This window comes from Pleurodeles waltl, chromosome 8 (genome assembly GCF_031143425.1).
Source record: "Pleurodeles waltl isolate 20211129_DDA chromosome 8, aPleWal1.hap1.20221129, whole genome shotgun sequence".
Classification (NCBI taxonomy): Eukaryota; Metazoa; Chordata; class Amphibia; order Caudata; family Salamandridae; genus Pleurodeles; species Pleurodeles waltl.
Window position 1 is genome coordinate 803,811,003 of NC_090447.1, and position 25,454 is coordinate 803,836,456.

Below are 25,454 nucleotides of genomic sequence, written 5' to 3' on the forward strand. Positions count from 1 at the left end.
ATACATTTCAAAGTGGAACTGCAGACCTGCTGTTCCATCTTGAAAATTAGTGGGTTTTTGAAAAAAAAATTGGGACCATGGGGGGGTACCTCAAGGCCCCTGCAGTGCCAGACGGCTTCTGAATCCTATGAGAGCCAGGATTGCTCCCGCAAGCAGGGAGCTGCTTTAAATAGCAGCTCCCTGCTTGTGGGAGCAATGTTTTCATCTGTTTCCCTGCACTCATATTTGCATGCAGGGAAACAAATGAAAATTAGGCCTGGGAGGAGTTCACTGAGTCTGAATCCATTGAATTTCATGGAGTTGAAAAAAATCTCTATGGTATTCTGCCTCGGCAGAGTTTCGTGAGCCACAGAGTCCTGAATGTGCCCGATCTCTGAAGCACTAAGCAGGGTCAGGCCTGGTCACCCAGGCCCAACCCTGCTTAACGCTTCAGAGATTGGGCACATTCAGGAGAGCCGTAGGCAGTTAAACCTGCTATTTCAGGCCTCTTGTGCACCGGCCTGTCCCGTGCGCACTGCACACGGGACAGGCCGGTCCACAAGAGGCCTGAACAGAAGCTTTCTCTCACTGCCTACGGTCCTGGCCTGAATTCAGGCCAAGGCTGTAGGCAGCAAAAGCTGCCAGTCTTGTTGTGCACCGACCTGCCCTGTGTGGAGGGCACACTGGACAGGCCGATGCACAAGAGGCCTGAAACGGCAGCTTTCACTGCCTACGGCCCAGGTATGAATTCCATGGGAGTCTAATCCAGATTTCTACTCTAGCACATGTGATGAGCTCTTATTAAAATCCAGCTCAAATATTTATCCTGAATAATTTCATGGAACTTGCTTGCCTGTTTTAGAAGCACATGCATTCTAAGCTGGAAAGATCGTCAACGTGCTTATCTTGTTTCACAGCTCAGGTGCCGTAGAAATACAAAACAACCACGACCCACAGTTCCAACGTTTTTCATAGGAAATCCGTATTACATATATTTTCAGATTTAAGTAAAACTGAAGAAAGGAAAAAAAAGTGCCATTGCTGACCAGTGACTCAACTCTTCACTGACAAGCAGCTTCAGTTGGATTAAGTGCTGACCCATTCTGTGCTTATTTTATGCCAGTGGTTGTTTGTGGTTGGCACCGACAGTCATTTTTGGGAACTGGGGCTTAATTTTCATCATCAGACTGTGACCCACAGCAAGAGAGAAAAGCACAAAGGAAGAAAAATATGAAAGAGAAGGATAGAAAAGAAGCTAGGAAATGGGAAATTAGGGAAGAAAAAGAACGAGCAAAGGAGCCATTTCACAAAACATCTGCGAGCATGCTAAGTACTACTATGAGAATACTCAGTCAATCAGTTGCTTCATTCAATCGTTAAAATATTCACAAAAGAACTAATAGCTAATAAAAATTGATAATTGCGTCATAAAATCGTAAGTACAATATAGATAATAAATACACAACAGAATGTGAGACAGCATTTACAACGCTGTCTTTATCAATGAAGTGCCTTTACCACGCATCCTTTACCACGCAATGCCTTTACCATACATTTCCATTACCCCTCATGCCTTTACTATAACAAGCATGTCTTTATAACAAACAATAAGTACAATTCAGGTACACACACATACACATATAAACATATAAATAAATATATCTATATATATACACATATGTATGTCAGTGACAAAATTAATGCTAACTGTAGAAGCCAACTAAAACTTTTGGCCCCTCCATGCACTGCTCAAATATTATATCACACATGACATGTTCACTGGGATCATGTTGTGGCACCCAGTTTTTAAAAAAGTACTTGGGGCCCAGGGGATGGAGTACCTGGGGGATGGGGTCCCCTGGGTCAAAAGCAGCTCAAGGAGGTGGGCTGCATGCCCTCTCACTCTAAAAATACTTTGGGTCCTTGGTGATGGGGTCCCTGAGGCTGAAAGGGCTCGGGGAGAGGGGCCGTGCATCCCCTTCCCTTAAATATAGATTGGACCGTGGGAGGATAGGGCCCCTGAGAACAAAATTGGCTTGGAGAGGGTGGTGTGCACCCCCTCTCCTTAAATATGCCTGGTGACTTAAATGGGCTGCAGAGGGGGGACTTCTGATGCCCACCTCTTCATATACATGTAAATAATGGCAGCTATCATTTTTTTTTTTTTTGCTGATTTATTTTTTTGGCACCAGGGGGAGTCCCTCTGAGCTCCCCCATGTAGCCTATTGGGCAGGGAGTAACTACCCTGCCCCCTTATATATATATTTTTTTAAATGTTCAGGTCAGGAGACTAAGGGCCTCATTTGGAGAACTCTTTAGGACAATAAATCCACAACTCCTGTTTTCAACCCACTGGCCCTATTATGAGTTTCCCCCTGGCCCAGCGGGAACCATCCCACAATATTGATGCCAGCTTGTAATTGAGCTTGTGGCAATGTTGCGGTGTGTTGGGTGCAACAGCACCTCTCGTGCTTTTCACTGCCTGTAATTCAGGCAGTGAAAAAGGTGATCGGGCTGTCCATGGGGGCCCCTGCAGTGCCCATGCCAAGTGCATGGGCAGTGCAGGGGCCCACGTGGGGCCCCGGCACCTCATCTCTGCCAGCCTACGTATGGCAGTGGAACCGCCATGCAAAAGCCCACAGAGAGGGGACTCGTAAGCCCTGGCGGATTAGGATCACCGGCACCACCAGGCTGTCGACTGACGGGGGTCAGTGGTCAGACCATGGGGCTCCACTATGGTCATGAAATGGAGGCCGGACCGATGCTTTGGTTGCGGGCCGACTGCCACCACGAGTCTGACGGTCACAGAGCACCAGACTCGTAATAAGGGCCTAAGTCTTTGAGCCCTGCATTAGAAAAATGTTGCTGGCAGCCAATCAGAACATTCACTCCGCAGGAGTGTGACTCACACAGGGGTGAGATGGCCCAAGGGGCAACAAAGCCCCCTGGGCCAATCAGAATCCTCTATTGTAAACCTAGTGCTCCTGCAAGACTTTTGAGAGAATCTCACAGACTCATCCATTCAGATCTACAAATATTTTTGAAACCTAATTTCTCGAAAACTACTGAATGGATTTACACCAAAGCACAGAAAGCATAATCTGTGGACCAAGATGTAGCTTCCTGCCATATTTGGTGTATTTCCATTCAGCAGTTTGCAGTTGTGGATCATAGAGAAGTCTATGGAAATGCATGGGGATTTTGGGGATTTTGCATTTTAAGACTCTCCTTTTTTCCTCCACCTGATGGATCATTTCGCAACTTGCCATGGTACAAACTAGGCAAAAAAGAGATTTTTTTTGGAAAGTCTCAAGGATATATATGTGTATATATATATATATATATATATGTATATATTTATATATACATATATATATATATATATACATGCTCACATAAAAAAACAAATGTTACAGGGATGTTATAGTTAAGTTCACATTTTAAATGTACAAAATCCATAGACATTCACCTGCTATAGCTAGAGTTATCCCAAGTAACCTATAATCACCAAAGCCTACGCCACACATGGCCAAAGACTGTACACGGCGAGGATGGGTCTTGGCAGCATATGATAAGAAAGAACCCACTCATCACAGTCACTTCATGAGATATTGTGCTTCAAAAAGACAAGGATGCATACACCTCCATCAAGCATTACAGATATTTTTTCAAGGTGGAAATGCAGAGAAAACACACTTGCTTTGCCTTGGCCTTGCGCACAAAGTCAGACTGATTAGTACTTTACAGAAGTAGCGCTTCAAAGTGAGCACCTGCTTTTTTTGTATCTGTAAGTGCTTGCTGCTGAGGTTTACTTTCTGTAAAACGAGTATTGTGCCAGAATGAGTCCTGCCATGCATATTTATCCATGAAAAGGCTACCATTTTATGCAAAATGTCTACCCAATTGCAATATTTTCTACTGGCTCATTAGTGAGTGCTTTATCCTTGAGTAAATGTGTAGTGCATCTCCTATGCTACAGCTGCGTGAAGAATAGTGAGGAAAATGTCAGTGACTTTGTCCCCCATATTTGTACTTGCTTTGCGCCAAATTTGCCTAATTTTTTTTATGCAACTTTGCCGCAAAGCTAACTCCAAATTTATACTTTGGCGCTAGACCCATCAAGCGCCAACGTTTTTGAGTTAACAGAATTTTTTACTTGCGGGAAACTACCTTGCGTCAATGAGATGCAAGGCAGGCGTTCCTGTGCAAAAAATGACGATATTGGCCTTAATGCCATATTTATTCCCCCAAGCTAAAATGATGCACAGGGGGTGAGGGGGCCTTAAATAATTGTGCTAAGCTTGCTTAACGTCATTATTTAATGCCTGGGCAGGTGTTAGGGGATTTCTGGGCCTATTTCCATGGTCAGAGACCATGGAATTGGCCCACAGGTGCCCTTTCCTAGCCCCAGAGACACCCACACTCACACCAGAGGGACGCCAGAGGATGGTGGGACCCCATCCCAGGTAAGTAAGGTAAGCACAGGTAAGTATTTTTACATTTTATGCAAAGTGCCATAGGGGGCCTAACTTGGGCCCACCAACATATGTCCCCTGGGCATGGCCATTAGGGTGGTGGGCATGACTCCTGTTTTTACTAAGACAGGAGTCATGTCCATGGGGGTTTTATGTCAAAAAATGACGCTAGTCTGGTTAGAGGCATTTTTTATGCCTCTGCCCATCCTAGCGTCATCTTTCGATGCACAACCTCCTGTTCTCCCTACTCCTCACCCACCTGCCTAGCATCCTTTTTTATGACACTAGTCGGGCCTTACCGCTGGCTACCACCATTCCATAAATATGATGCCCGGCCGGCGTCTTGGAATGGTTCAAGCCAGTGGGATACTTTTTCACCCAAAACTGTGTTAGAGCAGTTTTGTGTGAAAAAGTATAAATATGCCCCTGTGTGTCTGTAACTTAGCCAATGTCATTGATCCTCATCCGTCTTCAGCAGATACATTTCAAAGTGGAACTGCAGACCTGCTGTTCCATCTTGAAAATTAGTGGGTTTTTGAATAAAAAATTGGGACCATGGGGGGTACCTCAAGGCCCCTGCAGTCCCAGACGGCTTCTGAATCCTATGAGAGCCAGCATTGCTCCCGCAAGCAGGGAGTTGCTTTAAATAGCAGCTCCCTGCTTGTGGGAGCAATGTTTTCATCTGTTTCCCTGCACTCATATTTGCATGCAGGGAAACAAATGAAAATTAGGCCTGGGAGGAGTTCACTGAGTCTGAATCCATTGAATTTCATGGAGTTGAAAAAAATCTCTATGGAATTCTGCCTCGGCAGAGTTTCGTGAGTCACGGAGTCCTGAATGTGCCCGATCTCGGAAGCACTAAGCAGGGTCAGGCCTGGTCAGCCAGGCCCAACCCTGCTTAACGCTTCAGAGATTGGGCACATTCAGGAGAGCCGTAGGCAGTTAAACCTGCTATTTCAGGCCTCTTGTGCACCGGCCTGTCCCGTGCGCACTGCACACGGGACAGGCCGGTCCACAAGAGGCCTGAACAGAAGCTTTCTCTCACTGCCTACGGTCCTGGTCTGAATTCAGGCCAAGGCTGTAGGCAGCAAAAGCTGCCAGTCTTGTTGTGCACCGACCTGCCCTGTGTGGAGGGCACACTGGACAGGCTGATGCACAAGAGGCCTGAAACGGCAGCTTTCACTGCCTACGGCCCTGGTCTGAATTCAAGCCAAGGCCGTAGGCAGCGAAAGCTTCAGTTTCTGTCCTTGTTTGTACACCAGTGTACCAATGATAAAAGAGACTAAGGGGGTCATTCCAACCCTGGTGGTCGGTGTTAAAGCGGCGGCTAACCCGCCAACAGGCTGGCGGTTAAAAAAATGGAATTCTCACCCTGGCGGAAACCGCCAACAGAGACCGCCACATTAACACTCCGACCGCCACGGCGAGACAAACAAACAGCGCGGCGGTCACCGCCAACAGACAGGCGGGAGTCAATGTACCGCCCACCCTATCACAACCCACCAATCCGCCACCTTTTCCGGGGCGGTAGCCCCGCCGATAAAAACACGGCGGAAACAGACATTTAAAACGGAAAACGCTCACCTCCATACACCCCACGAGGAATCTGGACAGCATGGAACCCGAACTACACATCCTACCAGCTATTGTATTCCTGCTCCTCTACCAGGAGCACGAACGCCGGCGCAGAAGACTACGGTGAGTACTGCACCTACGACACAGGGGAGGGGGGAGGAGAAAATATTACGGGCACACATACGCTACACACCCACCACCACCCTCACCCACTACAACACACACATCAATGCATAGCAATACATCACTGTTACAACCCCCAAGCCCCCCGGAAGAATGCAAAGACAAAATGAAGTGATCATAAACAGTCAAATATATTGTATTATTGTCATATAAAAATATCACACATTTAAAACTAATATATACATAAATATTAAAAGTCTGATACTTTTAGCAGTCATTTTCCGTGGACCACTGGGCCCAAATCACATGGGCAAGGCCCACACAGGATACCTGACACCAACGGAGAGAACACTGCAGGGGCATCAGATAGAAAAACTACCGGCACCTCAGGGGGAAGTGAAGGGGGGCACCTCAGCCACATGAGTACACAACGCCAGATCCAAGAGGGGCCTCCATGGCCACTGTCCCATCCTGGGGAGTGCAAAGCCACAGTCTCTCAAGTCCATACAGTGGGTGGTTTGCCCACTGTACCATCCTGGGGAGTGCAAAGCCACAGTCTCTCAAGTCCATACAGTGGGTGGCTTGCCCACTGTACCATCCTGGGGAGTGCAAAGCCACAGTCTCTCAAGTCCATGCAGTGGGTGGCTTGCCCACTGTACCATCCTGGGGAGTGCAAAGCCACAGTCTCTCAAGTCTCTACAGTGGGTGGTTTGCCCACTGTTACATCCTGGGGAGTGCAAAGTCACAGTCTCTCAAGTGGATGACAGTGTCCACTGGTTCTGGAGGAGGACTGGTGCCCAGAGTGCTTCGTGCAGCCCTGCCCGACACAGATGCGGCACTGCCCCTTCCGCCAATGGGTCAGCGGTGCTTGAGATGAAGGGCCCAGTTCAGCGGTGCTTGAGATGAAGGGCCCAGTTCAGCGGTGCTTGAGATGAAGGGCCCAGTGCAGCGGTGCTTGAGATGAAGGGCCCAGTTCAGCGGTGCTTGAGACGGCGGTGCCCTGTTCAGCGGTGCTTGAGACGGCGGTGCCCAGCGGAGCGGTGCTTGAGATGAAGGGCCCAGTTCAGCGGTGCTTGAGACGGCGGTGCCCTGTTCAGCGGTGCTTGAGACGGCGGTGCCCAGCGGAGCGGGGCTTGAGATGAAGGGCCCTGTTCAGCGGTGCTTGAGATGAAGGGCCCAGTTCAGCGGTGCTTGAGATGAAGGGCCCAGTGCAGCGGTGCTTGAGATGAAGGGCACAGTTCAGCGGTGCTTGAGATGAGTGTCCAGTGCAGCGGTTCCGGCCCAGGCATGGATGTCACTTGCCACCTGACATGTGGCTGGCGGGGCCTTCCTGCCCATCTATCTGTTGGCTTGCGGGGCCCTCCTGGGCTGCCGTACCGGGCCTCTGGGTGTCCTCCTGCACACCTGGGATGGGGCTGGTGGGGCCCTCCTGGGCAGCTGGCCTGCTGCCGGACTTGTCGGGAGTGCTGCCCTTCCCACCCTTCCCTGGTCGTCTGTGGCCCTTTCCCACCTTTGGCGGTGTGCCAGGTGGCACCCCACTTCCAGCCGGAGCCAGGGTAGGGATTTTGGTCCCTGGTGTCCTTGGCCTCTCGCGCCGAGCACTGGTAATCTTTGGGTGTTTTTCCGGGGGTGGGCTGGCCGTGCCTTGGCTCCTAGCAGAACTAGTTGCCCTTGAGGGTGGGGGACTCCACAGTCCTCGGACAACAGTCTTGATCGGTCCTGGTTTGGTGGTGGCTGAGGTGCTGATTGCAGTCTTATGAGATGGACGGGGTGGGGAGTTGTTGGAAAGAGGTCAAGTTTGGAAAGGAAAATCAATTTGGAAAGAGAGGGACGGCTAGGTGTAGTGGGTATGGGAGTGGAGGAAGAGGATGTGGTTGTAGGAGTGTGAAGTCTGGTGTCTTTGGGTGCAGGTGCTTGGGCTGGAGGCTGTCGTGAGGTGGATGGCTGTTGGGTGGGTGGCTGCCTGCGTTTGTGTGGTTTGGAAGAGGGGGTGACAGACACACTGGGAGAGGACACAGGGGACGTGTATATGGTAGTGGGGGTGGTGACTGCACGTGTGCGGAGTGTTCTGGTGGGTGTGCTGGTGATGGACGTAGTGGCTGAAGATGTTGTGCATGCAAGTGTGAGTGGAGACGTCACAGGGAGGGAGGAGGGAGACGAGGAGGAGGGGGACACAGTGGAGGCAGTGGGTGTTGCTGTGTCTGCATATGGATGTTGCTTGTGTGAATGCTTGTGTGATGTGTGGTGCTTATGTCTGGATGAGCTTCCCTTGGGTGTTGAGGTGTGTGCAGGCTGGTCTGTAGGTGTGTCTGGGATAGGCAGAGGTACAGGGGATTGGGTCTGGGTGGAGGAAGTTGGAGGGGGGAGGCTAGAGACAGGGACAATTGCTGCCGTCAGAGCTGAGGCCAGAGCGTTGAACGATCGCTGATGGGCAGCCTGACCCGAATGAATGCCCTCCAGGTATGCATTACTCCGGTGCACCTCCCTTTCTACACCCTGGATGGCATTCAAAAGGGTAGACTGCCCAACAATGATGGTCCTCAGGAGGTCAATGACCTCCTCACTGAGGGCAGCAGGGGTGACAGGGGCAGGGCCTGAGGTGCCTGGGGCGAAGGAGATGCCCCCCTTCCTGGGGGAGCGGGCACTGGGCAAACGCTGAGGGGCTGCTGGGAGGGCGGTGCTGGTGCGCTGGGTGGTGTCTGTACCTGTTGTTGCGGGGGGCACGGATGTTGCCGCCACCACAAGGGAGCTCCCTTCAGAGGACGAGTCGCTGCCACTGACATCAGCACGAGTCCCCACTGTGGAGCTCCCCTTGCCCTCCGTCCCACTGGTGTGCTCAGAGTCCGTTGCAAGGCCCTCCAGGGCCATGTGGGATGCAGCTCCCTCGTGCTCCGATGCCACTTCTCCTCCGCCTGATTATGCTAATGCACACATGAACAGGAAGACCACAAAAAAGGGGGGGAGGAGAAATAAAGACATGTTGAGTGCATGGATTACTGCTACCGTTGGCGGACAAGACAGACACAGAAGCACCCTGCACTATGCCGCGCACTTGGGCTCCACTACGCAATCCGTGGGACATGGCCTACAAGCCTATGGACGACAACTGCACAAATAGATGACACAGGGCCATGGATACCTGTACTTTGCACCCTACAGAGGTGGGGGGCGGGGGCACAGGGCCATGCCTTACGGAGGGGCCTAGCCTACAGAAATCGCCCTGGCCTAGGGATACCCACAGCCCTCCTCCACCACCCAGACACCTCCACTGCGCGCAAAGTCAGCAGAATGTATTTGTACTCACCCCCTTGTGTCTGCTGTGATGTCCTCACGCGCCCATCCAAATCGAGGTAGGCCACCGCCAGGATCCGGGACATCAGGGGGGTCAATTGAGGACTGGCACCCCTCCTACGTTGGGAGGCCATCCCCAGCAGAGCCTCCGCCGTCTTCCTGCTCCCGTGTCGGATGTCCTCCCACCTCTTCTGGCAGTGGGTGCCCCGTCTGTTGTGGACCCCCAGGGTCCGGACGTCCTTGGCGATGGCACGCCAAATCGCGACTTTCTGGTGGGCGCTGACCTATGTGACATGTACAGGGAGAGAAAAATTGTCATCACCTTCTGCATGCTCGATGTGAGTGGCCCCCCATCCCCACCCTTGCCATGTAGCACATGCTCTCATCTGTTGTCTGATGCATGCTTCAATCGCTCCCCTCCCCACCATCTTTCATCCACCCGACTCAACCCAGGCATTGGCCACAAAGCATGGTCCCAGTGTACTTACCTGTTGGTCTGGAGGACCGTAGAGTAGCGCATACTGGGCGAGGACCCCATCCACGAGTTTCTCCGATTCTTCAGAAGTGAAGGCAGGGGCCCTTTCCCCAGTCGCAGCAGCCATTGTCTCTTCCAGACCGAGGTCACAGCAGCACTTGCAGTGTAGGTCCTCTCCTGTGAAAGATCAGGTATCGAGTGATTAAGCTGATAGAAAATGGCGGTCATGCCCGCGGCGGTGCGTACCGTGGCAGTGCGTACCGTGACCGCCGGCACACATCGTCATTGGCTCGTGAAACCCATAGGCTTCAATGTTAACCAATGCAGCTTTGCGCCGCGGTCTTCGACCGCCTACCGCCACGGTGTGCCACGCCGGCGCATCGACCTCACATCCCATTGTCACACTTCACAGGTCAGGCAGCCGCCATTTCAAGGGCCCACATGGCTTAATTTCTATTGCGTCACACATACCTAGGCCTTTCCTCAACACTCATACAAACCATTCAATGCATAGTGAATCGTGTTGTGTGCAAGCTGTGGGAACGTACCTGGGGGTTGATTGACTCTGTGCTCGCTGTTGTCCTTCCTAGGCACCGTCCGCTGGGACATGCGAGGAGATGGAGGAATCTTCCCGTGTACAGACCGCTGGTGGACCTGTCGACAATGGAGGAATGACATGTCATTCTGACATAAAGGCTTGACCGAGCCACTATACATGAACTGTGTGCCCAGCTGGAGGCAGACCTGATGTCACCCATCCGCCAAACCACAGGGATCCCCCCTCTAGTGCAGGTGCTGTCAGTACTCCATTTCTTAGCAAGTGGGTCATTTCAAACAACAGTGGCCATAGCATCAGGGATGTCCCAGCCCATGTTTTCCAAGGTGTTGTCCAGAGTGTTGTCTGCCCTGCTCAAACACATGCGGAGCTACATCATGTTCCCTGAGGTGGGGGATTTGCCTACAGTGAAGGGTGATTTCTATGCCCTTGGACATATCCCCAACTTCATAGGTGCCATTGATGGGACACATGTGGCTTTGGTACCCCCAGCAGGAGTGAACAGGTGTACAGGAACAGGAAAAGTTATCATTCCATGAATGTACAGATGGTGTGTTTGGCTGACCAGTACATCCCCCATGTTAATGCCAAGTTCCCTGGGTCAGTGCATGACGCCTACATCCTGCGGAATAGCAGCATCCCGTATGTGATGGGTCAACTCCAGAGGCACCGGGTGTGGCTATTAGGGGACTCTGGTTACCCCAACCTGTCCTGGCTACTGACCCCAGTGAGGAATCCCAGGACCAGGGCGGAGGAACGCTACAATGAGGCCCATGGGCGGACTAGGAGGGTGATCGAACACACATTTGGCCTCCTGAAGGCCAGGTTCAGGTGCCTCCATATGACAGGTGGATCCCTAATGTACTCACCAAAGAAGGTGTGCCAGATCATCGTGGCCTGCTGTATGCTTCACAACCTGGCTTTGCGACGCCAGGTGCCTTTTCTGTAGGAGGATGGTCCAGATGGTGGTGTTGTAGCAGCTGTGGAGCCTGTGGAGAGTGAAGAGGAGGAAGCCGAAGAGGACGACATAGACAACAGGAACACAGTAATAGAGCAGTATTTTCAATGACACACAGGTAAGAGTAGACACCGGCATATTACATTTACCTAAAGACTCCTACCTCTCTACTGTCTGACTTTTTCCCCCAGTGTATGGTAACAGTGTTGTGACTTTCCCTTCCAATTTCAGAGCTGTGGGCCCCACTGTGTGACATCTGCTTTGTTTCCCCATGGACTACAGCTGTGTGACAGCGGTTTGTTGGCATCACAATGTGAATAAACATTTTGGCACTGTCATGTCTAATACATTTGTTAAAATCACAGACAGACTCCAGATTGTTTATGTGCAATAAGTGTGTTTATTCAAGTGCTCTAATTTGGATGGGTGGTTGCAAATCGGTGAGGGGTGATGGTGGAGGATTGTCCATGGCAGAGTCCAGACTATCAGTATCACAGGTGCATTGTCCAAATGCCTGTGAAAAGTGGAGCAGGGGTAGTTTAAAGTTGGACAGGGTGACAATGTGGGACAGTGGGATGACAATCAGGGCGATATCCGTTGCTGGCGGGGGTCTTGACATGTTAATCTGTCTTCTTCCTGGATCTCAGGGCCCGCTTGCGGGGTGGTTCTCCTTCTGCAGGGGGTGGGGTTCTGGTGGCCTGTTGGTCTTGTGTCGGGGCTTCCTGTCCACTAGCGCCGGCGGAGGTGGTAGCCAGTTCTTGGTCCATGCTAGTGACAGGGGCCCTTTGAGGTGCCACAGTGTTCCGCAATGTGGTGATTAACTCATTCAGGGCCACTACGATGGTACCCATGGCGGAACTGATGTTTCTTAGTTCCTCCCTGAACCCCATATACTGTTGCTCCTGCAGAAGCTGAATTTCCTGAAACCTGGCCAGGACCGTCGCCATCGTCTCCTGGGAGCGGTGGTATGCTCCCATGATGGAGGAGAGGGCCTCGTGGAGAGTGGGTTCCCTTGGCCTGTCCCCCTCCTGTCGCACAGCAGCCCTCCCAGTTCCCCTGTTTCCCTGGGCCTCTGTCCCCTGGACCGTGTGCCCACTACCACTGCCCCCAGGTCCCTGTTGTTATTGGGGTGGTGGGTTAACCTGGGTTCCCTGTAGTGGTGGACACACCGCTGATTGACGTGTCCTGGGGACAGGGGTATGGGCCCGCTGGGTGGGTGCTGTGCAGGGGGGAAGGTCTGCTGTGGCCTGTGACTGTCTGAGGGGAACCGACTGTCCCGAGGTCCCCGATGGACCGGGCTGGTCATCTAGATCCAGGGAGACAGAGCTGCTGTCATCACTGTGGGCCTCTTCTGGGGGTGGAGTGGACATTTGTGGACCCTCCTGTGCGGTGACCTGGCGTTCGGGTCCTGCAGGGGTATAAAAGTATGGTTATTGCTTCTGTGTGTGCCAATGGCGTGCAATGGGTGGGTGCCCGTGTACCCCAGTGCTGGCATTCCTTTGTGGGGGCTGTTGTGACGGTGTTTTGGGGGGGGGGGGTGATGGGTATGTGCATTGGGCATGCTTTGGTGATGGGTGTCCATGCTTTGGGGCCGCATGCAGGGCTAAGTTTTGGGATGGGTGGGTTGTGATGGTGAGACATTTGCAAGGGGTAGTTGTGATGGGGTGGGGGTGAGGGTGGGGGTATGAGTTGGCATGCAGGTGGGGTGGGGGGGATGAAGTAGTGAAGATGAGACTTACCAGAGTCCATTCCTCCACCGACTCCTGCGAGGCCCTCAGGATGCAGGATGTTCAAGACTTGCTCCTCCCGTGTTGTAAATTCTGGGGGAGGAGGTGGGGGTCCGCTGCCAGTCCGCTGTACCGCGATGTTGTGCCTTGATACCATGGAACGCATCTTCCCCCGTAGGTCGTTCCACCTCTTCCTGATGTTGTTCCTATTTCTTGGGTGCTATCCCACAGCGTTGACCCTGTCGACTATTCTGCTCCATAGCTCCATCTTCCTGGCAATGGTGGTGTGCTGCACCTGTGTCCCGAACAGCTGGGGCTCTACTCGTACAATTTCCTCCACCATGACCCTGAGTTCATCACCTGGGGTGTCTTTGAGGTGCCATGGGGTGGTGTGGGTGATGTGTGGGATGGATTGTGTGGTGCTAAGTGTGGTGATGTGTATTGTTGTGTTGTGTGAAGTGCGTGCTAATATTGCAGGGTGACAGTGAATTGGGCGTCTGGGTGCTCGGATGTCTTTTCTCAGTGCGTGTTCACGAATCTCTAGGAGTGGAAGTTTGTGGGTGATGTGGGTGTGTGTTTTATATTGTATTGGGTGTGTGGGAGTGGTGTGTGTATGTCTATCAGGTGTGTGTATTTCGAATTGGCCAATGTGGTAGTGTTTTGTACGAGTATGTGTATTTCGACCGCGGCGGTGTGTACCGCCAATAGAATACCGCGGTTAAAAGACCGCCGCGTGGATTCGTGGGTCGTAATGGCATGGGTGTATTTCTGTTGGCGTGCGGTGGAGGTTTGGTCATCGCCAGTTTATCGCTGACCTTTGGTGTGGCGGACTTTTGTGGATGGTATTTTGGCGGTTTGCCTGTTGTGGGTCAGAATGACCGTGGCGGTTTACCGCGACCGCAGCGGTGTTATGGCAGTCTTCTGTCTGGCGGTAAGCGCATTTTACCGCCGAGGTTGGAATGACCACCTAAGACTTACCTGGGTCTTCCCGGATGTCCTCCTCTCCTCGTTGTCCGACGGCGACAAGTCTCCCCTTGTAGCAGCTGCCTCCCTCTGTGCTCCAGTGTACCCTGCAGCAGTGGGCGCTGCGGGCGGGTCTAGCAGAGTTTTTGGGCTTATTCCACACTCCTAGCAGAGCGTGGAGTTCTAGAACTCCGTTAGCTTAGCCAGCGGTATGGAGCTCCCCGCGCACCCTTAATGAAAACTCTGCTTTCTGCAAGCAGGAGATGTTTGACAGCTCCCGCTGGCAGAGAGATGAGCTATGTTTGCTTTTGCTTGGTTGGAGCTCTCAGCTCCCATAAAACAAACAGCTATCTCCCTAGGGTGGGCACCTCAGGAAGTAGTTGGAGCCGACACTAGGGGGTAGTGGTCTCCAGGGCGATCAATGGCTCCACGGGGGCGCATGGCTCCCCTCCAATGTATACTTTATCCCCCGGGGAGGTAGTGGCCCCCGGGGTTGGACCCCTACATTATTTTATTTGAGCCCCAAAGAGATGGTGGTCCCTCAGCATATAATGCAAACAGCTCCAGGGAGGTGGCAGCAACTGGGGCCAGGTGGGTCCACAGGACCCCCCTACAATTTTAATTGCACTTTGCCACAGGGAGGTGGTGGTCCCTGGGGGGCAGGAAGTCTGCGGCCCAACTGCATACTTTTCTACCTTACCCCCAGGAGGTGGTTCTCCCTGGGGCTATTATAAGCCCTAGGAGGGGGGCTGTTGGACCTGGCCCTTATGGCAGGTTCACCCCCTGACTTTTTGCCTAGTTCATCCTATTTTTTCTGACCTCTCACTGTTGGCTCTAGGACTCTGAACACTTTATCACTGCTGACCAGTGCTAAAGTGCAGGTGCTCTCCCATTTAGAGTTGGTATGATGGGCTTAATTTACCTGTAAGTCGCTTGTACAGTGGTATCTCTATACCCAAGGCCTGTAAATTAAATGCTACTAGTGGGCCTGCAGCGCTGCTTGCGCCACCCACTGAAGTAGATTTTCAAACCTGTCTCAGGCCTGCTAGTGCAGGGCCTGTGTGCGCAGTTTTCTGCCACAGGGACCTGGCATCTAAATTTACTTGGTCAGCCCCCAATGCTCTCGGACTTGGCCCCCCTGGGGACCACATAAAAGAGGATCTCAAGAGACCCTGCTTTTTAAAAAAAAAATCTGAAAAATCTGCTGATCCATCCGCGGATTTTTCTAATATTCTTTTTTTTTTTTTAATGCTTTTTAAACCAAGGCTTGGGGCTCAGGGTATCCATACCATGCCCCTTTTCTTTTTCTTTTTATGTTTTTTGTGGGACTCGGCTGAAACCAAGTCCCAAAGGAATGGCAAGACTTCTTTCTTGAAGTGTTGGCAGCCAATCAGGTATCAGCACAGGGACAGTTAAATTTGCGGATCCTCCGCGTCTTTAGATAGCTGTATTTTTTAACCTTTCATATCTCAGCAATTACTGAACGGATTTAAACTAAATCACAAAAAGCACACTTTCCGGACTAAGATCTAGCTTCTGCCGAATTTGGTGTAATTCTGTTTAGCGGTTCGGGCTGTAGTCATGTTCAAAATCCCTATGGGAAAATGCATGGGGAAAATGCATTTTGGGATTCCCCTTTTTCTTGGCCCCTGCTTAAATAATGTCCCTGAAACTTTCAAGAAAGCAGCAGATTTAATTGTAGTATAGGTTTTGAAAAATTCATGAAGATTCGTGAAGTGGTGCCAACGTTATTGACAAAACAAAAAATGATCTTCCTATGGAAACTAGGTCCTAACTATACCTACCTGCTGGTGACCGCCAGTAGGTAAGGTAGATAGATAGATTGATAGATAGATAGATAGATAGATAGATAGATAGATAGATAGATAGATAGATAGATAGAAAGATAGAATTTAGGGTTCATGGGTGGGTAAGGGTATTGGGTAGTACTGATGTTTTTAGGGTTTATGGGTGGATAAAGATATTAGGTGGTATGGGTATTTTTAAGGTTTAGGAATGGATAAGGACATAGGGTGACAAACAAATTTTGGGGGTTTAGGGGTGGGCTAGGGAAATGTGAGGTAAGGGTGTTTTTAGGGTTTAGGTGAGCAAGGTTATAGGGTGGAAAGGGTATTTTTAGGGTGGGTAAGGGTATTGAGTGGTAGGGGTGTTTTAAGGGTTTAGGGGGTTGGGGGATGGGGCGGTGAGAGTGTTTTTAAGGCTTGGGGTGGCAAGGCTATAAGGTGGTAAGGGTATGTTTAGGTTAAATAAGTGTATAGGGTGGGAGTGCAGTTTTTGAGGTATAGGGCTGATTAAGGGTATAGGGTTGTAATGGTGTTTTTAGGGTTCAGCAGTGGATAGAGGTATAGGTTGGTAAAGGTGTTTTTATGGTTTCCCGGAGGGGAAGGGTATTGGGTGGTAAGAGTGTTTTTACGGTTTATGAGTGGGTAGAGGTATTGTGTGGTAAGGGTGTTTTTAGGGTTTACAAGTGGGTAAAGGTTTAGGATGGTAAGGGTTTCACTTACCTTATATATACTTATTTTGCATTGTAAAGACATGCGTGGTAAAGGTAAAAGTGTGGTAAAAACAATGCTTAGTAAAGGCATTGCATGGTAAATTATGTGTGGTAAAGGCAGGCATTGCCATTGACATACAAAGCCCTCCACAACGCCGGACCAGAATACCTCAACCAAAGACTCTACTTCTACACGCCCACCAGGCAACTCCGCTTCGCCGACCTCACCCTCACCATTGTCCCACACGTCCGGAAGGCCACAGCAGGAGGAAGGTCCTTCTCCTACCATGCTTTCAAGACCTGGAACTCCTTTCCTATCCACCTCAGATGATCTCCCACTCTATCACAATTGAGAAAGGACCTCAAAACTTGGCTCTTCACCTGATCCCCTCTGATCTTCACTTCTGCCCCACCCCAGCACCTTGAGACTCTAACAGGTGAATAGCTGCACTCTACAAATACATTGATTGATTGATTGTAAACGCATGTGTTGCATTGTCATACAACCCACAAGGGGATATAATTTACATAAAAACAGTGCCTCTCACCCTAATTTATAAGGGCAATGTGTTCCTGTGACTCAGGGCAAGTTTAAGAAAAATATAACCAATAAGGGCCTCATTTATGATACCCAAGCGGCACACTGCGCCACCTCAGTGTCATTTTTTGACGCTCCTGTGGCGCAGTGTGCCTGACCATACTTATAAGGCCATGCAAAGCCACCTTGCATGGCTTTTCATGGCCTTGAACATATGGACCCCTTTCACGCACAACATTGCGTGAAATGGGCGTTCCAGGGGTATTGCTGTGCTTGTTCCCACACAACACCCATGGAAACCAAAGGAATATGATGCATTCCCAGATTTACAAGTCTGAGAGTGTGTCAGATTCCTGTGAAAGTGGCGCAATGGGGAGAAATAACATTATTTCTCCCTGTTTTTCCTCTTTCAATGTGTGCTGCATTCTACAGCATGCATTGCATGAAAAACATGCAAACATTTTTCATTCTGCAAGAATTAAATTCATGGTACAGGTTTGCACAACAAATCTGCTGCCTAGTGGCTGGCTCTACAAGAATATACTTCTTTTCAATGAAGAAGACTTTTACCCCCACAGATTTTTCCTTCGATATCTTCACACTGCCGGTCATCGCATTCACAGTTTTTACCATGGACTCTGCTATCTCCTGGTGGGAAGCAAGTGCACTGGCCGCACTCACATTTTCCTAAGACAAGATAAGAATGAAAAAGGTCAGAACATTACTGACTGATGTTGGTACACTCTGAACATGATCAGAAATAAACAGGTATATCACAAATATCAAATGCAGTGGGTTCACATGTCAATGACATAATCATCTTTAGCAGTCCTGTATAAGTGAACCTTTAGACAACAACATATTGTATAAAGCAAAACCTGGAACCGTCACGTATCTTTTTGATTCTGGACCACACTATATTACAATAATTTTACTCCTACTTTTGACTTATCCTCTCAGCAGTAGTATGGAAGCACCAGGACGAGCAGATAGACAGCATTAGAGGTGAACAACAGTAATAGGGCTTATAGTTCTTTTATTTTATTTCATTTTGTTACAGCGAATAAACACAAAATTACTTGCTGCCCAGAGAAGGATGTTCTATTAATTGGTCATTCTAATTTTGTTTGCTTATGTCTACTCTCCAATCTCTTTGGAAAAATGAAAATAATCGAAAATATTTTCAGTGAACACATCCATGATCAAAATAACATATTTATTGGCAATACTTTCCGTGCCTGAACCTGGGAGAGAGCGAAGTTGGCGATTTGGGCAACCCTATGTGCAAAGGTGTGTGCATTGCACAGGTCAGCCTAAAGTGCGCCAGTGCTACATCTTAGCAGATATGGTGCTGTCAAGCTCGCTCCATTTCACGAAACACACCAGTACAAATATGTTTGCTGCACTACAGTGTATGACTGCATTGTAAATGTACCCAAAGATTCACTGAAACACACTATTTCCAAAACAGCTGCAGGACATTTTTACCAATATGGTTATGATATTCAGTGGGTGTAGCCTCGTTTGTTTTGGCATGGGGCAAAACAGGTGTTAGACCTAACACACTGAGGTGGTGTTCCCCCAAACTGTTCTTCTTTTTCTGGTAGGTTTTGCTGATTCCCACCCCCCCCCACAGTGGCCTTAAGGCCCTGTGCACTCTTTTCCCACTGTAAGTACAGCGGAAAGTGCATGCACGCCTTCCCACATATGGCACAGGCCTAAGTGTGCGCACTAGCAACTATGGTGCTTTAAATATGCAACTGGCCTGACTTACCAGGCCTGTGTGTGCACCTGCACCTTTGGTGCTTTTAAACATGTGTACAGCCTGCCAATGTAGGTTTGTATGTGCACAAGGGCATTTATTCACAGAGAGTGAAGAATGCCCATGTGTGTTTTCACTGCATAGGAGAGCTGCTCTGCCCACAGGTTAACATGGGAGAAGTGTTAAAATTACACAAAGTAGCAACAGAGGATTGCAGCAAAGCACCCTCATGCTGTTTACTATCATTGGATTCGTCTTGACAAAACCCTTTCTATAGTAACGTTGGTTTTGTCAATAATTATGCAGAAATGACACTTCTAGAAAATGGACATTTCTCTGCCCTAAAACGCATTGTGTGCTTTTTAATTTGACTCAAGTCCACAATGGGGGATGAAGGAGCACATCTGTGCCTTCCCTAGCGACAGCTATAAAACATGTGCACACAATTGGAATGATAACCTCTGCCATTTCTGAGCCTGGCTGGATAGATTGGAGGGAGAGGTTCTGACACTTGGCCCCTCCGAGCCAGATCATGGCCACACTAAAGATTAAGATGTGCATTCAACAACTCCATGGCAGACAGGACTGAAATTTAGGAGAGACATCTGTGGTTCAAAGGGAAACCCTTTGAACCTCCCCCAACTTCGAAGGCACACTACAGTATAACTACTGGTGCACCACTGCAGAAAAGTAGAGATACACTTGCAGGGACCTGGTGCACACTGTTAGAAGAACCTGTTGCGCACAGGGAGTAATTACTGTCCTAGGAAGAGACAGCACACTTTTCCTGCATAGTGGTTGGCCTGGACAACCTGATTGCTGCTGTGTGGCACTCTGAATTGTGCTCTTCAAGGGCTTGTTGGCTTGCCCCCTGTTCTCGGTGGAGGTCTCAGGGACGTCAACGAGTTCCCGCAAGGGACCTACACTTTTTCCCTGTGTCATCTAGAGAGCGGTGCCCTCTTAGGTGCCCACATCATCTGCTGGATGTCACCCGGTAGCAGCGGTGCAGGCATGGAACTAAGTATTGCGCCTGGAGTCTGGATGTACCAGGTGTGGAGCCTTCAAAGTACTGCCCATATTCAAGAAATGTGGCCCTTCATCTCAGGGCTACGTCACGCATAATCATTTGGTTGGAAGTGAGTGGACCCCATGTGGCCTGCCTTTTGTCGAGTGTGCTGCATTTCTCTTGTGCAATACCTGACTGCGTGCTCATTTTGTGTGGTGTCCGATTCACTGGTTGTGATCCTCAGAGGTGGAGCGTTCCCAGAATAGTGTCACATTGTCTCTCGTGCTGCACCACTGAACCTGCGTCGCTGTATGTGTGTGACCAGATCTGTCTAATATGGCTTAAAGTAATCGGTACTAGCTGTTGTGCATCATTCTAGGGAGGTAAGGCAAAGATAATTTTCTGTGTGATCAGAACTGTCTGGTGCGACTCAGGTCATTGCGCACTAGATGTTGTGCCTCATTAAAGGGAGGTACTGCAGTGGTAACTTTCTGTGTGTGATCGGATCTGTCTGGTGCAACTCAAGTAATTGTGCACCAGTCATTGTGCCTCAATCCAGGGAGGTACAGCAGTAGTAACTTTCCATTTGTGATCAGATCTGTCTGGTGTGATTCAAGTCATTGTACACCAGGTATGTTCCTCATTCCAGGGAGGCCCAACATCAGTAACTTTCAGAGTGGGACCGGACATGTCTGGTGCAACTCAAGTCATCGAGCAGCAGACGTGGTGGTGCCTCATTCCTGGGAGGTACGGCATTGGTAACTTTTCGTGTGTGTTTAGATTTGTCCAGTGCGACTCAAGTCATTGTGTATCAGACATTGTGCCTCATTCCAAGGAGGTGCAGATTTGGTAACTCTTCATGTACAACTGGCACTATCCGCGCGACTGCAGATTTGGTAACTATCTGTATTTTGGAACGCCTGGCTGGGCCGGGAGCCATTGTGAACAGTGTGTGTCCCAGAGTGACCCTCCCACCCTGTTTGGCAGATTGAGGCTTTTGCCAGTTTCTTGGTCTGAGGACTGTCAAGTTGGCATTGGTTTTTACTGGTGTGGCCTAGGTCATGGAACTATTTAAACGTGCTGTTGTTCTCTGTATGTACACATTGCTGATTTCGTTGTGAACCAGGGTGCATCCTAGAATGGTATGACATTGAACTGAGGAAATAACTGGGGTGGATCTTGTGCTGATAGCCTGTTGGCACTGCCTGAGGATGCTGGGAGGGAAAGTATTTTTTTTCTCACGTGTACATACTGCTAGTGTTGTTTTAACACAGCTGGGCCTACGACTGCTAGTGACAGTTTTAAATATGATATATGGCCAGATTTACACAATGTTCATGTTGGTAATTAATGTGTGGGGTGCATTCAATCTTTATTCACATACACCTTGTGTGAAGTTTCTTTTGTGATGCTCAGTGTATTTATTGTGTGATAGTGCTATGCCAATGCTTTACACATTGCCTCTGTGATAAGCCTGACTGTTCTGTGCCAAGCTACCCACGGATGGATGCAGGGTAAACAGTGAGCGTAATCACCCAACCCTGACGGGGGTGGTAGGTTCTGCCTGGCTAGGCCCTGCCTCAGCAAACCACAACGTGCCACCTCATACAACAGGATTAGGAAGTTTCATCTGGAGGGTGGGGGATGGCTTAGAGCTGGCTCCCATTTTTGCCACTTCCCTACTCTGCAGTAGAGGAAGCCCATTTATCCACATAAAGGGATGTACTATTTTAGTAGTGTACTGTGAGGAGAAGCAGATCAGGAAGAGGAGTAAGGTCAAAGAAAATCCTCTTATAACTTCTTATCCATTCAGCCTTTCTATTATTATTAGTAATAGTAGGATAGTAGTATTAACAGTCCTAGTAGTAGTAGCAGCAGAAGTAGAGACAGTACTAGCAGTGATAAGAGTAATAAGAGTAGTATTAGGAACATATGTTTTCATTTTATCACTGTCAATGAAGATGAGGATGTTACAATTAATGATAGCACTACTAATACTATTCAGACTGCCGATCCTATAAAAGCAACCTATTCCTACTGATGTGACAACGACTACTAATAACGCTACCAGTACACATCATAATATTATTCATAAAATATTAACAACAGACTGTAATGATTAATAACAGTATCGACCTGAAAGTCTATGCTTAATTTAATCATTACAGCCTAGAAGTGACACTGACATCATAATGTCTGCTGCTAGCTTAGAGGAAGCTGAAGCTCTGTGTCCAAGTCTGCAATGTGCAATATGTGGCCTGCTTATCTTGTAGCTAGTCTTAACAAAATATGCAGGTACTGAATGCACAAACAGGATAAGGTGTGGGTGCTATGGGAGAGCCTGAGGGCAGCTTAAGTGCTATATTCCTTGTGATCTATGCAAAGTGCACTTTGCATAGCAAAGTAGTCATTGTTCATTACAGCTGTGAGTAGGCCCCAACTGCCCACATGGCTGACAAGTAAAGAGTATAGTTTGACCCTATGGAGCATGCCCACGAAGACGACAATAGAGCATAATGTTTGTCTGTCAGACCGTGGCCATGTGAGTGAGAAGAAGAGTGTAGCTTTTGATCAGAGTGGCTATTCCCACGACGGTGATGCTTTTAATCTGAATTTCAAGAATTTCCAGCAACCCATTCACTGCAATATAGATCGGTGTGGAAGGCAACATGAAGCAAGTCACAACTAAAAGTTACCAAACTAGTGGGTGATTTACTAGCCCCCCGATGGAGCACACTTCTCTGAGGGTGTTCCTTGACACAGACTTTGGCCCACGGCCAATACAATACACCTTGGTATTTCCCAGTTAGAGATCAGTTGTAGCAACCAAACACATATGTGGACCAAAGAGGGATGTTAGTGGGAGCTGCCCTCACACCTGCTCAGATAAGGAGCGGCCTCTTTTATTCTGTTCGGAATGCAGAGCATGTGTTCACATCTTCTGGAAAAAGCCATCTCTGGCAGGTTACCCAAAGCTCTCTGTTACTAATGTATAAACCCAATGCTGACATATTAAGCAGTGAACATCTGACGCGTAGGTTACAGCCAGTAATCTGAAGAAGGCACAACTTCTTCGGGATCTACTGCTTCAAACGTTGTGTTACTTTTAAAACCGAGGTCACAAATGAATTATACAACAGTTACCAGAAACGGATGTCTGTGGTCTAATTATGATTTTGCTTGCCCACTTGATCAGAGTTGGGTTTACCACAATTAAATTGACAACACTCCTTGTAGATTGTCTTAGCTAAGGACCAATATGAAGGGGCTTTCGTTACTCCTGGCGTTTATCAACAATATCTGGGGATACACACAGTTATTTTGGAGGAAAATCGAAGGTGATGCGTTGCCATGAATGCGACCACTGGGCTTCCTCTAGCCCCCAGCTTTTATTAATGTCTCTCCCATGTCAACATCCCCCAGCCCTTTTGCTCTGATAGGCAGAATCCTATACAAACAGTACTGCAAAAGTGCCCACGGTAGGAGTCAGACGTGCACACAGAGAAATGTAAGCACTAAAATCAACCTTTACAGAAATGTCGCTACAATTTTGCAGTGACTTCTTGTTGCCCATAGGTCCAGAAGCAACCTAAGAGTGCCAATACTCAGCCAGCAATCCAATTGATCAATTCAGTGAGAGACAGAGTGGTTACATAAGCCAGAAATTGCACCATTTTTAAAAACAGTTAGAAAGCTGTAATCTTCCGATATCACAAGGGGTCATATTTGGAAAATGTTTGGATTGCTTAAAACATTTCCAACCTATGCCTCGAAACCTACTCTAGCCACAGTCTCTCACTAAGGCCCATATTTATACTCAGTTTGCGCTGAAATAGCATCATTTTCTTTTACGCTAATTCAGCGTAAACTTACCTCCATATTTTATTTTGACGCTAGACCCATCTAGTGCCAAAATATTTGAGTTAAAGTCATTTTTTGGATGCGTGAAACCACCTTGCGTCATTGAGATTTAATGTGGGAGTTCCAATCCAAAAAATGATTTTAAGACCCCAGCTCCTTTTTTATCCTCCCAGGCAAAAATGGTGCATGTGAGGGACGCAGGCCTTAATAATGGTGCTAATCCTGCTTAGCGCCATTATTTAATGCCTGGGTCAGGGCTGGCATTAGGGGACCTGTGAACCCATTTCCATGGTCAAACACAATGTAAAGAGTCCACAGGTCCCCTCCTCAAGCCCCAGGAACACCCCCACCCACACCAGAGGGACACCACATGATGAGGGGACCCCATCCCAGGTAAGTAGAGGAAAGTGTTTTATTTTTATTTCTAAAGTGCCATTGGGGGCCCTGGAATGCCCCCCTTCCATGGCACAGGGTGCAATTGCCTTACCCTGGGGACCCTTGTCTCCTGTGCTGGCCATTTAGGTGGTGGGCATGACTCCTGTCCTTTCTAAAACAGGTGTCATGTGGTATGGATAGTTTCGAAATGACGAAAGGCCGGTTCGAGGCATTTTTGTTTGCCTCTAACCAGCCAAACATCATTTTTTTGGTGCAAAACCCTCTTCTCCCATACCGCCACCTCCTCCAAACTAACGTCATTTTTATTGATGCTAGCCCACCCTTTGCATTGGCTTTGGGATTCTATAAATTTGGCGCCCAGCTGGCACCCTGGAAATACGCAAACTGGCGCTATACTTTTTGACACAAAACGGAGTTTGCGCTGCTTTGCGTCAAAAAGTATAAATATGGGCCTAAGAGTACATTTAGTTCTGATGGGGAAGCAGCAGTGCTTAATTTGTGCTTGTTGTTTCCGGTGCTGAGCACAGGCACTTATTTGTGAGGGCCGGGGCTTATTCTTATGCCTCAAGCATTTGCTGCGAGCAAAAGACACATATGGGAAAGACGGAAGAAGGAAAAACTAAAAAGCGTCATAAAGAGAGAAAGTAGAAAGTTGCAGGATGAGCTGAAGGGGCAGCGGTGGCCGTAAATGTATTGAAGAGGCCCGAGATGGCTTCCGGATTACGCAGCCTCAGTATTCAGTGCTGGCAGATTTAATTACAGCAGCCTCGAGTTTAAGAGAAGGGCTTTGAGCACCGGCACCTCTTTATTTACAAATTAAGCACTGGGAAGCAATTACCAGAGCCTTCAGAATTTTGAGAGACACATGAAGATCTTGGATCTCTTACATTTCACACAGAGATTTTGGCTGCTGAAAACAGCTGAAATCTCTGTTAAAAAATTTGAGGGAAATGAGGATTTGCTGGGGGAACCGGACAAAGAATTACTGATTCTCCAAGTAATTCCCCATTTCTTAGTGAACCCTTACAGTCCAACTAATAATGGACTGGATTTTACACACTACCAGAATTAATGGTGCCCTCTGAATTGTTAACTCATAGGGTAATACCAGACCATTTTCTTGCCTCTTGGTAATGAGGACTATGTAGTCAAGACCCACTATGCTGTCACGCATGTAGAAATGGGGACAATAATGGCGCAGACTTCTAAAGGTATACCCTCAAACATTTTTAGTTTGACATTTTGGAGATCCAA

General features: G+C 48.8%; 1 protein-coding gene across 1 annotated transcript in view; it reads right to left on the reverse strand.

Annotated features, from left to right (window-relative positions):
* Positions 1–25,454, reverse strand: part of ITGBL1 (integrin subunit beta like 1) — a 1,057,888-nt gene that overhangs the window by 207,179 nt on the left and 825,255 nt on the right. Inside the window, exon 8 of the mRNA XM_069205062.1 lies at positions 17,746–17,862. Coding sequence (XP_069061163.1) covers positions 17,746–17,862 — 117 coding nt within the window. The remainder of the gene's footprint in view (positions 1–17,745; positions 17,863–25,454) is intronic.